This window comes from Pholis gunnellus (genome assembly GCF_910591455.1).
Source record: "Pholis gunnellus genome assembly, chromosome: 16".
In the NCBI taxonomy this organism is placed as follows: Eukaryota; Metazoa; Chordata; class Actinopteri; order Perciformes; family Pholidae; genus Pholis; species Pholis gunnellus.
In genome coordinates, this window is record NC_136543.1 from 19758939 (window position 1) to 19772987 (window position 14049).

Below are 14049 nucleotides of genomic sequence, written 5' to 3' on the forward strand. Positions count from 1 at the left end.
TAAAAAAGTAACTAAAAAGTAAAGTAACTAAAAAAGTAACTAAAAAGTAAAGTAACTAAAAAAGTAACTAAAAAGTAAAGTAACTAAAAAAGTAACTTTAAAAGTAAAGTAACTAAAAAAGTAACTTTAAAAGTAAAGTAACTTTAAAAGTAACTAAAAAAGTAAAGTAACTAAAAAAGTAACTTTAAAAGTAAAGTAACTAAAGAAGCAACTTTAAAAATAAAGTAACTTAAGTAAAGTTATGACTTTTCGACATGGTACACTGACTTTTTCATGACTTTTTTCGACATCCTATACTATGCTGTTTATAACTCCGCAGCAACTCCCTTCATCAACATCGATTGTCTTCCTTCAGGATGGAGTCCAATCGCCAAAGACGTTGCACTATTCACATTTGTACAATGTGTAATAAATTATTGTGAAATTCTAATGAAGTCTCTCCTGATTGAATGACTTTTTTGACTGTTTTTCGACTTTAACCCCAGTAGAACAAACTGAAAAAACACAATTGGGTTTCATCATTAAATTCTTTTCTTTACTGCATTTGCACATAATTCACTGAACACACAGAAGTCCAGAAGCATCCAATACATAAACTGACCGATGAAAACAAGGTAAAAACAATATGTCTGTAATAAAATACACTTTCATGTTCTTATATGCATAATATAAAAACAATAAAGGAAAATATTTAAATTGCAGTAATTACTATTTACAAAAGGCATTTTCTTTTAAAAGGAACTTTTACAACTTCAGTACCTATAAATAAATCAAACTATATGCAGGTCAGGTGCAGTAGTACAAAAAGGCTTTGATATCAGGAGAGTAAGGTGACAGTTTTACAGGAGGACAGAAAGGCGGGATAAGGCCTGATGAACATTAGGTAGCCTGGAGGAGTTCACCAATGAGGAGCGAGTGCTTTTCCTCCGTTTCGTCTCTGGCCGGTCCAGGTTGCCTTCCAACCCAGCTGATATCACGCAGAAGTTCCAAATCATCAAGGTTGATAGGGTGAGGTCATCGCTAACGGAAATAACGAGCCTGTTGACGAGGGCAAACATATCAATAGTACAAACTACTAAACTTTTTCCCCCCATCATGTCCTACAGCCCGTCAACGGCCTCCCTACTGCACAGACCTGCTTCTTCCTGTTTCGCCTGCCCCCTTACACGAGCCAGGTCATCCTCGCTGAGCGTCTGCGTTACTCCATCCACAACTGCCCCTCCATCGACAACTACATGCTGACCCACAACACCGACGCAGCAGACAGCTCCGACACAGAGGAGTGAAGCGGCCAGCTGTGGTCAACCTGGTGATGAATGTATCTTCTCCCATGCCATGCACATTATGCACTGAACACAGACTTCTATTCGCCAAACCTGTAAGGTTTACAGGTTGTACTGTTTATATGTTGGTTGAAATTAAAGATATGTGTAGTTTTGGTTTTCCAAATGTGCAAGGTGTTGTAATTAATGCAGTGCTTACTCTGAATCAACACTACAGGGATACGGAATAAGAGTTTTTCAAATAAAAATAAAGTAACTAAAAAAGTAACTTTAAAAGTAAAGTAACTAAAAAAGTAACTTTAAAAGTAAAGTAACTAAAAAAGTAACTAAAAAGTAAAGTAACTAAAAAAGTAACTTTAAAAGTAAAGTAACTAAAAAAGTAACTTTAAAAGTAAAGTAACTTTAAAAGTAACTAAAAAAGTAAAGTAACTAAAAAAGTAACTTTAAAAGTAAAGTAACTAAAGAAGCAACTTTAAAAATAAAGTAACTTAAGTAAAGTTATGACTTTTCGACATGGTACACTGACTTTTTCATGACTTTTTTCGACATCCTATACTATGCTGTTTATAACTCCGCAGCAACTCCCTTCATCAACATCGATTGTCTTCCTTCAGGATGGAGTCCAATCGCCAAAGACGTTGCACTATTCACATTTGTACAATGTGTAATAAATTATTGTGAAATTCTAATGAAGTCTCTCCTGATTGAATGACTTTTTTGACTGTTTTTCGACTTTAACCCCAGTAGAACAAACTGAAAAAACACAATTGGGTTTCATCATTAAATTCTTTTCTTTACTGCATTTGCACATAATTCACTGAACACACAGAAGTCCAGAAGCATCCAATACATAAACTGACCGATGAAAACAAGGTAAAAACAATATGTCTGTAATAAAATACACTTTCATGTTCTTATATGCATAATATAAAAACAATAAAGGAAAATATTTAAATTGCAGTAATTACTATTTACAAAAGGCATTTTCTTTTAAAAGGAACTTTTACAACTTCAGTACCTATAAATAAATCAAACTATATGCAGGTCAGGTGCAGTAGTACAAAAAGGCTTTGATATCAGGAGAGTAAGGTGACAGTTTTACAGGAGGACAGAAAGGCGGGATAAGGCCTGATGAACATTAGGTAGCCTGGAGGAGTTCACCAATGAGGAGCGAGTGCTTTTCCTCCGTTTCGTCTCTGGCCGGTCCAGGTTGCCTTCCAACCCAGCTGATATCATGCAGAAGTTCCAAATCATCAAGGTTGATAGGGTGAGGTCATCGCTAACGGAAATAACGAGCCTGTTGACGAGGGCAAACATATCAATAGTACAAACTACTAAACTTTTTCCCCCTATCATGTCCTACAGCCCGTCAACGGCCTCCCTACTGCACAGACCTGCTTCTTCCTGTTTCGCCTGCCCCCTTACACGAGCCAGGTCATCCTCGCTGAGCGTCTGCGTTACTCCATCCACAACTGCCCCTCCATCGACAACTACATGCTGACCCACAACACCGACGCAGCAGACAGCTCCGACACAGAGGAGTGAAGCGGCCAGCTGTGGTCAACCTGGTGATGAATGTATCTTCTCCCATGCCATGCACATTATGCACTGAACACAGACTTCTATTCGCCAAACCTGTAAGGTTTACAGGTTGTACTGTTTATATGTTGGTTGAAATTAAAGATATGTGTAGTTCTGGTTTTCCAAATGTGCAAAGTGTTGTAATTAATGCAGTGCTTACTCTGAATCAACACTACAGGGATACGGAATAAGAGTTTTTCAAATAAAAATAAAGTAACTAAAAAAGTAACTTTAAAAGTAAAGTAACTAAAAAAGTAACTTTAAAAGTAAAGTAACTAAAAAAGTAACTTTAAAAGTAAAGTAACTAAAAAAGTAACTAAAAAAGTAAAGTAACTAAAAAAGTAACTTTAAAAGTAAAGTAACTTTAAAAGTAACTAAAAAAGTAAAGTAACTAAAAAAGTAACTTTAAAAGTAACTTTAAAAGTAAAGTAACTAAAAAAGTAACTTTAAAAGTAAAGTAACTAAAAAAGTAACTTTAAAAGTAAAGTAACTAAAAAAGTAACTAAAAAGTAAAGTAACTAAAAAAGTAACTTTAAAAGTAAAGTAACTAAAAAAGTAACTTTAAAAGTAAAGTAACTTTAAAAGTAACTAAAAAAGTAAAGTAACTAAAAAAGTAACTTTAAAAGTAAAGTAACTAAAGAAGCAACTTTAAAAATAAAGTAACTTAAGTAAAGTTATGACTTTTCGACATGGTACACTGACTTTTTCATGACTTTTTTCGACATCCTATACTATGCTGTTTATAACTCCGCAGCAACTCCCTTCATCAACATCGATTGTCTTCCTTCAGGATGGAGTCCAATCGCCAAAGACGTTGCACTATTCACATTTGTACAATGTGTAATAAATTATTGTGAAATTCTAATGAAGTCTCTCCTGATTGAATGACTTTTTTGACTGTTTTTCGACTTTAACCCCAGTAGAACAAACTGAAAAAACACAATTGGGTTTCATCATTAAATTCTTTTCTTTACTGCATTTGCACATAATTCACTGAAAACACGGAAGTCCAGAAGCATCCAATACATAAACTGACCGATGAAAACAAGGTAAAAACAATACGTCTGTAATAAAATACACTTTCATGTTCTTATATGCATAATATAAAAACAATAAAGGAAAATATTTAAATTGCAGTAATTACTATTTACAAAAGGCATTTTCTTTTAAAAGGAACTTTTACAACTTCAGTACCTATAAATAAATCAAACTATATGCAGGTCAGGTGCAGTAGTACAAAAAGGCTTTGATATCAGGAGAGTAAGGTGACAGTTTTACAGGAGGACAGAAAGGCGGGATAAGGCCTGATGAACATTAGGTAGCCTGGAGGAGTTCACCAATGAGGAGCGAGTGCTTTTCCTCCGTTTCGTCTCTGGCCGGTCCAGGTTGCCTTCCAACCCAGCTGATATCACGCAGAAGTTCCAAATCATCAAGGTTGATAGGGTGAGGTCATCGCTAACGGAAATAACGAGCCTGTTGACGAGGGCAAACATATCAATAGTACAAACTACTAAACTTTTTCCCCCCATCATGTCCTACAGCCCGTCAACGGCCTCCCTACTGCACAGACCTGCTTCTTCCTGTTTCGCCTGCCCCCTTACACGAGCCAGGTCATCCTCGCTGAGCATCTGCGTAACTCCATCCACAACTGCCCCTCCATCGACAACTACATGCTGACCCACAACACCGACGCAGCAGACAGCTCCGACACAGAGGAGTGAAGCGGCCAGCTGTGGTCAACCTGGTGATGAATGTATCTTCTCCCATGCCATGCACATTATGCACTGAACACAGACTTCTATTCGCCAAACCTGTAAGGTTTACAGGTTGTACTGTTTATATGTTGGTTGAAATTAAAGATATGTGTAGTTTTGGTTTTCCAAATGTGCAAGGTGTTGTAATTAATGCAGTGCTTACTCTGAATCAACACTACAGGGATACGGAATAAGAGTTTTTCAAATAGAAATAAAGTAACTAAAAAAGCAACTTTAAAAATAAAGTAACTTAAGTAAAGTTATGACTTTTCGACATGGTACACTGACTTTTTCATGACTTTTTTCGACATCCTATACTATGCTGTTTATAACTCCGCAGCAACTCCCTTCATCAACATCGATTGTCTTCCTTCAGGATGGAGTCCAATCGCCAAAGACGTTGCACTATTCACATTTGTACAATGTGTAATAAATTATTGTGAAATTCTAATGAAGTCTCTCCTGATTGAATGACTTTTTTGACTGTTTTTCGACTTTAACCCCAGTAGAACAAACTGAAAAAACACAATTGGGTTTCATCATTAAATTCTTTTCTTTACTGCATTTGCACATAATTCACTGAACACACAGAAGTCCAGAAGCATCCAATACATAAACTGACCGATGAAAACAAGGTAAAAACAATATGTCTGTAATAAAATACACTTTCATGTTCTTATATGCATAATATAAAAACAATAAAGGAAAATATTTAAATTGCAGTAATTACTATTTACAAAAGGCATTTTCTTTTAAAAGGAACTTTTACAACTTCAGTACCTATAAATAAATCAAACTATATGCAGGTCAGGTGCAGTAGTACAAAAAGGCTTTGATATCAGGAGAGTAAGGTGACAGTTTTACAGGAGGACAGAAAGGCGGGATAAGGCCTGATGAACATTAGGTAGCCTGGAGGAGTTCACCAATGAGGAGCGAGTGCTTTTCCTCCGTTTCGTCTCTGGCCGGTCCAGGTTGCCTTCCAACCCAGCTGATATCATGCAGAAGTTCCAAATCATCAAGGTTGATAGGGTGAGGTCATCGCTAACGGAAATAACGAGCCTGTTGACGAGGGCAAACATATCAATAGTACAAACTACTAAACTTTTTCCCCCTATCATGTCCTACAGCCCGTCAACGGCCTCCCTACTGCACAGACCTGCTTCTTCCTGTTTCGCCTGCCCCCTTACACGAGCCAGGTCATCCTCGCTGAGCGTCTGCGTTACTCCATCCACAACTGCCCCTCCATCGACAACTACATGCTGACCCACAACACCGACGCAGCAGACAGCTCCGACACAGAGGAGTGAAGCGGCCAGCTGTGGTCAACCTGGTGATGAATGTATCTTCTCCCATGCCATGCACATTATGCACTGAACACAGACTTCTATTCGCCAAACCTGTAAGGTTTACAGGTTGTACTGTTTATATGTTGGTTGAAATTAAAGATATGTGTAGTTCTGGTTTTCCAAATGTGCAAGGTGTTGTAATTAATGCAGTGCTTACTCTGAATCAACACTACAGGGATACGGAATAAGAGTTTTTCAAATAAAAATAAAGTAACTAAAAAAGTAACTTTAAAAGTAAAGTAACTAAAAAAGTAACTTTAAAAGTAAAGTAACTAAAAAAGTAACTAAAAAGTAAAGTAACTAAAAAAGTAACTTTAAAAGTAAAGTAACTAAAAAAGTAACTTTAAAAGTAAAGTAACTTTAAAAGTAACTAAAAAAGTAAAGTAACTAAAAAAGTAACTTTAAAAGTAACTAAAAAAGTAAAGTAACTAAAAAAGTAACTTTAAAAGTAACTTTAAAAGTAAAGTAACTAAAAAAGTAACTTTAAAAGTAAAGTAACTAAAAAAGTAACTAAAAAGTAAAGTAACTAAAAAAGTAACTTTAAAAGTAAAGTAACTAAAAAAGTAACTTTAAAAGTAAAGTAACTTTAAAAGTAACTAAAAAAGTAAAGTAACTAAAAAAGTAACTTTAAAAGTAAAGTAACTAAAGAAGCAACTTTAAAAATAAAGTAACTTAAGTAAAGTTATGACTTTTCGACATGGTACACTGACTTTTTCATGACTTTTTTCGACATCCTATACTATGCTGTTTAGAGACGGCCAGAGACGAAACGGAGGAAAAGCACTCGCTCCTCATTGGTGAACTCCTCCAGGCTACCTAATGTTCATCAGGCCTTATCCCGCCTTTCTGTCCTGCTGTAAAACTGTCACCTTACTCTCCTGATATCAAAGCCTTTTTGTACTACTGCACCTGACCTGCATATAGTTTGATTTATTTTAGGTACTGAAGTTGTAAAAGTTCCTTTTAAAAGAAAATGCCTTTTGTAAATAGTAATTACTGCAATTTAAATATTTTCCTTTATTGTTTTTATATTATGCATATAAGAACATGAAAGTGTATTTTATTACAGACGTATTGTTTTTACCTTGTTTTCATCGGTCAGTTTATGTATTGGATGCTTCTGGACTTCCGTGTGTTCAGTGAATTATGTGCAAATGCAGTAAAGAAAAGAATTTAATGATGAAACCCAATTGTGTTTTTTCAGTTTGTTCTACTGGGGTTAAAGTCGAAAAACAGTCAAAAAAGTCATTCAATCAGGAGAGACTTCATTAGAATTTCACAATAATTTATTACACATTGTACAAATGTGAATAGTGCAACGTCTTTGGCGATTGGACTCCATCCTGAAGGAAGACAATCGATGTTGATGAAGGGAGTTGCTGCGGAGTTATAAACAGCATAGTATAGGATGTCGAAAAAAGTCATGAAAAAGTCAGTGTACCATGTCGAAAAGTCATAACTTTACTTAAGTTACTTTATTTTTAAAGTTGCTTTTTTAGTTACTTTACTTTTAAAGTTGCTTTTTTAGTTACTTTACTTTTAAAGTTACTTTTTTAGTTACTTTACTTTTTTAGTTACTTTTAAAGTTACTTTACTTTTAAAGTTACTTTTTTAGTTACTTTACTTTTAAAGTTACTTTTTTAGTTACTTTACTTTTTAGTTACTTTTTTAGTTACTTTACTTTTTAGTTACTTTTTTAGTTACTTTACTTTTTTAGTTACTTTTAAAGTTACTTTACTTTTAAAGTTACTTTTTTAGTTACTTTACTTTCAAAGTTACTTTTTTAGTTACTTTACTTTTTTAGTTACTTTTAAAGTTACTTTACTTTTTTAGTTACTTTACTTTTTTAGTTACTTTATTTTTAAAGTTACTTTTTTAGTTACTTTACTTTTTAGTTACTTTTTTAGTTACTTTACTTTTTTAGTTACTTTTAAAGTTACTTTACTTTTAAAGTTACTTTTTTAGTTACTTTACTTTTTTAGTTATGTCGTGTGTCGTTATGTGACACACTGAATTTGATTTACACAATGTGGTCTATACTTGATATAGAGCAACATAATGCATGTTTGCGCGTGTTCTCTAGCACCACATAGTGGATACAGGAACTGGTGAAATATTTGCACTACATAATTTCCAGTGTCACACAGTCCAATCATTAAAAATAAGTCTAACTTGTGGGCTCGCTGTCTGATGGTCGCAGATATTTATGGCCGCTTCTGCCGGCATCCCGCCAGTACCTCCGACGTGCGGGAGGATACGAGGGCCCGTACATCGCTGCTTGCAGCTTTAATTTTTATTTTACTTTTTTTGCTGGCAGAAAAAAAGTAAAACAAAAAAAGAAATGAGTCACATTCGATCAAGTTCAGAACACGGAAACATTCAAACACAGAACGGGTCGGGTCACGAGACGATAAAAACTCTAAATTCTTTCCGTCGCTTTTGCCCGAAGTGGAAATGCATCAGCAGCAGTACCGACGCTGACAGCTAGGGGGCAGCGTTCCTCAACAAACCTGTACGAGTACAACACAGCTGGACACACAGGAACAAAAAGAAAGCAGGAATCCATCAACTCTGGTTTAAAAAGCTGTTCACTTTTAGTCCTTTAACACAAACACGTGCAACAAAACGTGACGATCAGCTTAGAACCCGAGTAGTTTCGGTGCACATTCATTGGATTATTTGTTCGTTTTAAGGTTGATTCAGGTTTTAAACTGTCCTTCCAGTCTGATCAAATCTTCTAGATTCCTCTGTGAAGTATTTTTATTTTCTTATAACTGGAAGAAAACAATTGTTTTCATTTTTCAAGACTTCCTGATCCCTTAAACTCTGTTTTCGGTTCGTTTAGGAACAAAAAAATCTGCAGAAACTTGAGACATAACCGTCTTTTAAACTTTCATGTTGGATGTTTGATTCCTTCTGCTTGTCGTGGCTTTGTGTCAATGAGGGGAAGGAGACCAGCAGAGGTTTGCAGTTTGAACTAGAAGTAAAATCAGGTCACAGATCACTTCCTGTCCCTTTAACTCGGCCTGGAAGCCCAATGCAATCATTTAAATCCTGCTCTGAGGAGATGGAATATGCTTCTCCCTATTGAACACGAGAAGAAGATGCTTTCTGTCTCATGCAAAACACGTTTAAACAAGATTTTTAATCATCAAATAAATCTTTTTACTTTTCTTCTATTAACTTTCCCAATTCAGTCAACACACAAAAAACTAAAACATCACATCCACTCAGGATTCCTGGACAGACGTTTTCTCGAGAAGAGCCGGGATGGAAACAAGGAGGCAGCGGAGCACGTTACAGACCGAGCATGGAGGTTTCTGAGGAAGAGGAGGAGGAGGATGAGGAGGAGGACGAGGAGCAGGAGGAGAGGCTGGATTTATGTCTGTGGCTCGGCCGGCGTTGGTGCAGACTCGTCCTGCGACTCGTGCGTCCGTCCCCGAAGACCAGCTCAGTAGAAGAAATACACTGAGGAGGAAGAGCGGAGAGGTTCATGTTTAAAGTGACGTTTTAGAAACAACCGATGAAGATCATGTGATACGACCGAAAGCTCCAGAACAGCTACTTGAGGTGAGTGATTATTTTGTAAACCTACTTTTTATTTCAATGCACTTCTGACATCGGATGGAACAGTTTCAGTGCTTTGATTCGATGTTTTTTAATAACAATGTGGATCCAAACTAATAAAACTAATATTTAATAATAAAACCAGCCTCACTGGGGGCTCTGAGACTTTGACGGCTCGTAAAAGCACTTCAGATGTCTTTGTGATGTTAGATTTACACGTCTGTTGATTGCAAAAGTAGCATTTCGTCCGAAAGGTTCGTGCTGAATGGAACAAGGTGTCTGATGATGGCGCGGGAGGAAATCTCAGAGTGTTAATATGAGGACTCGCTCAACCTCTGGGGACCATGAATATCAAAAGTAAAGTTTGTTTTTGAGTCATGGATTACAATGCTTTGATCTGATGGTGGCGCAAAGACAAAAGATCAGAGAACTAACAACAGTATTTATTATTTATTTATTTAAAGAATTTATGTTACACTCAAAACAAAAAAGAGAAACTACAAAAGACTCTAAAACTTGTAAAATATGTAGTTTTCTGTGAGGAACCAAACTGCAGCCGCTTTTCACATCAACAGGATTATTTCATATTTTTAGGAGAACACTGTGTGTGTGTGTGTGTGAGTGAGTGAGTGAGTGAGTGAGTGAGTGAGTGAGTGAGTGAGTGAGTGAGTGAGTGAGTGAGTGAGTGAGTGAGTGAGTGTGTGTGTGTGTGTGTGTGTGTGTGTGTGTGTGTGTGTGTGTGTGTGTGTGTGTGTCGTTTGAATACTTACAGAAAATGACTCCAAAACATATAAGACCTACGACCGCCATGATGATCATCATCTGGAAGAAAAACACAAAGAATGAACTTTACTGAAATAATCCGTTAAATATATTTTAGTTCTGGAAAAAAAAAATCTATGAAATTAGTTGGAAATGAAGACATTTAAAATAACTTAAAAAGACAAATTATTTGCGTGTGTGGGTGGGTGGGTGTGTGTGTGTGTGTGTGTGTGTGTGTGTGTGTGGACCTAAATAATCACGATGACATGAGAGTCAGAGCGGCAGGAAACACATCACTTCCAACGGAGGGAGGGCGAGAGAGATTAACAAGAACAAGGGGGAGAGAGAGAGCGAGAGAGAGAAAGAGAGAGAGAGAAAGAGAGAGAGAGAGAGAGAGATTCTGAGTTAATGTCTGAACATTTATGAAAGAGAAATAAAGGTTAAGTCGTATTCTACATTTTCTTATCGTCAACAAATCCCACAGTTATCTTAATTAAAGGAAGTCTCAGTAATCTGTTGTTCTTATCAAACAAACAAGAGGAAACAGAACATTTGTTGGGGACTATTTTCAGCGGCGGATGAATCTACATTTGGTGAAATAAAGCACATCATGAGGATGACGTGAGGCTCATTGAGGTGTTTTTGTGGCTTTGACACATACAGGAGGATAAAGCCATCGCTGCTCATGTCCTTTCATGGGATTTGTGATGTAACAACAACAACAATAACACCGTATATCAGTAATATCTCATACTTCAGTCATCAAAAGCCCCAAATTCCTCAAAAACAATACAAAGAACACAACTTTAGGGTTAATATTAAAGGCTAGGGAATGTCAATGAGGGTCCTCACAAGTATAGCAGTACAAACACATGTGTGTATTGGGGGTGGGTGGAGTTACATCACGAATCACAGCTGGCTCTTTAATCCCAGACTGTCACTGTAATCCAGATTGGGATTTCTCTCTCTCTCTCTCTGACTTCCTGGTCGCTGTCAGTCAGACTCTCCTCTCATGTAATCCTCCTCTGTTTCTCTAAAACGGCAGCTTCTGATTGGATGATCTGCCCGACGGACCCGTCAGAGGCGGAGCTAGTGCCGGACGGAGAGACGCCGAGATAAAGATGGATGAACGGGTGATCGGGGGACGAAGATGGTGGCTGGAGAGCAAATCCAGGACTCCTCTTCTAAAAATGTCTGTATTAGCAGATATTTAATCAAATAATGCCTCATTTGCATATCTAAACATCCCAGAACACTTGTAATACATGAAAAAAAGAGGCTATCAGGGTAAAGAACTCCAGGCCCTGATTTGAGGAGAATTGACTGAATGAAAACTTAATTGACTTTAAATAAAATGTGAAAACTTTTGGGAAAACATGGGAAAAACAAACACGCCCACCTTGCAGTTTTTCCACCAGTACTTGTTCTTGAGTTTGGCGGCGCTGCTCTCGAACTGCGAGGCTCCGGCCTGCAGGGCGTCGGCCCGGTCGTCCAGCTCCGACAGCTTCTGGTCCCTCTCCAGGACTTTGTCCACGTTCACGCGCATGATGTCCACCACCTGATCGATCAAAGCGTGCTCACATCATCATCGTCATCATTTTGTCAGTGAACTCCTTAAAAGTGCGATTGTTTAGAGTGGGGTTCCTCACCTCGTCCACCTGTGCTTGTGTCTGCTGCAGTCGTCTGTTGCTGGTGAGGTTCGGGGCCGCGGCCGGAGGGCCCCCCTCACCCGCGGGGGCCCCGGCAGTGCCTGCTTCTGGAGTCGACCTGCAGCGTGAGACGATAATGGAAGAAGCACGAGTCGTTATAGAAAAGGTATCAAGCTCAGTTTTTGGTAAAAGTTCAGTCTTCACACGACATGTAGAGGTGATTTATTCATCGTGTTGCAAAGAGGAACCTTTGACCAGAAGTGACAATTACACGACGGAAAAATCAACGTGTGTTAAATATTAAAAGTGCATTTTAGTGTTTCTACGTTCAGCTTTACGTTTGTAGGAGGAGGAACGTGATATTTCTTATTTCAAAAGATGCTTTTTTTCTAGCTGAAGAGAACTTTCGCACGACTGGCAGCAAAAAAAACAAAGAAAAGTAAAAAGTTCAACGCTTTAGTAAGAAATGTAGTAAAACAGATGTTTATTGAATCTCTGATGTTTTTACCTAAGAGACGAGGACATCGGACCAAAACATCTGGACCAAGTTCAGTTTTGGTTTCAAATCTCTGAATCTTGATATTTGTTTTGCTGGTTTTTCATAATTATATAAACATGTTTATGACAAAAAACATACTGTAATAAAACAATTTGTTAATACCCAGAAAAACACAAATAAACATTTTCTCAACCAATAGAACAGAATCTCTTTCACCATTTACTCGGGAGTTGTACTGAAGTACAGTTTTGAGGTACTTGTACTTTATTTGAGTATTTCAATTGTCTGCTACTTTATACTTCTACCTCAATAAATTAATTTTATATAGATATGAATTACTTTCCAATTAAAGATCAATCATTCTGAAATTCAACAGCTACCAGCAGTATATATAGTATGTATAATATTTCTACTTTCTGCTACTATAACATACTTCTCAGAGTAACTTCTCATTTCAGAGTAACATGTTGTACTTTTTATTCCTATAATACAAAATAACAAATACATGATGCTGCGTTACTACAGAAGAAGAAACAAAGCAGTATTTAAAGTGATGTTTACTGATGCATCACATCTGCATAATGAGACTTTCACCTAATAATACTCTGTACACTATATTGTATTTTACTCAGGTTTTTGAATGCATAACTTTTACTTTACTTGTAACTTGTATTACTGTCTAGTAGAATATCTGAATACTTGTTTCACTCTCAGCTGGAATATGAAATACATTTGTCAATAATAATAATAGAATTCAACAATAGAAACATCAAAGTGTCAGAGAGTGTAATAAAATCCCAACAACACTACATTAAAAACAGTTTCACACGCGCGCGCACAGCAGGTGGTTTGATGCTCGACGCTGGTTTTCCAGAAGCAAAATGGAGAAAGATTAGTGCAGACAGAGAGACAGAGGGAGATAAACATGCACGCTATAATACCTCCCCCCTCCTCCCCCACAGGGGAAATAAATCAAATCAGAGGATGTATTTGAGCCCGCAGGCTGTGTTCCGTTTCTTCCTAAATAAAGTTTTTGCGGTTTTACGCGACATGTTAAGACACGTTTCATTTAGTTCTCTGTGAGGTTGTGAGCGGAATAAAGTGTATTCGGTTGATGGTGTGAAGAGAAAGACACTTAATCTGATCGCTGTATTGTTGGATCATTTTTTTAAGGTGAGTCAACCGTTGAGTCATCGTTCTATTTGTGCTGCAGACCGGACATGTCCAGACTCACGACTACCGGACTCCTTTCAGCATTTAAATGATGAAACCAAAGGTTCAACATCAAGGAAACATGGATTATAATGTAGTTTTAATATCACAGGAACTATATTCAACAGGATCTTTAACACGATGCACGCAGCAACCGATTACAAGAGGTTTGATGTCGGACAGTAAATACATATTCCTCATAGTTAGAGGCGATATGATGAAAAATGAAGCTAAATATGTTGGAGTACTCACATCTCAGCGGCAGGAGGATGGAGATAATCTGAGTCCGAGAGCGAGAGGAGGGAGAGGAGGGTGTGAGGGAGAGAGAGACAGAGAGACAGAGCGAGAGGGAGAGAGAGAGAGAGACAGAGAGAGAGAGAGAGAGAGAGAGAGAGA

General features: G+C 37.2%; 1 protein-coding gene across 1 annotated transcript; it reads right to left on the reverse strand.

Moving 5' to 3' along the window:
- Positions 1-8448: 8448 nt before the first annotated feature.
- On the reverse strand, positions 8449-12467 carry LOC306708479 (vesicle-associated membrane protein 2-like; the record flags this gene model as incomplete). Its single annotated transcript, XM_079176322.1, has 5 exons — positions 8449-8474; positions 10302-10353; positions 11693-11851; positions 11943-12060; positions 12451-12467. 5 exons carry the CDS (start codon positions 12465-12467, stop codon positions 8449-8451), a joined length of 372 nt encoding a protein of 123 aa, XP_079032448.1.
- Positions 12468-14049: the final 1582 nt, after the last annotated feature.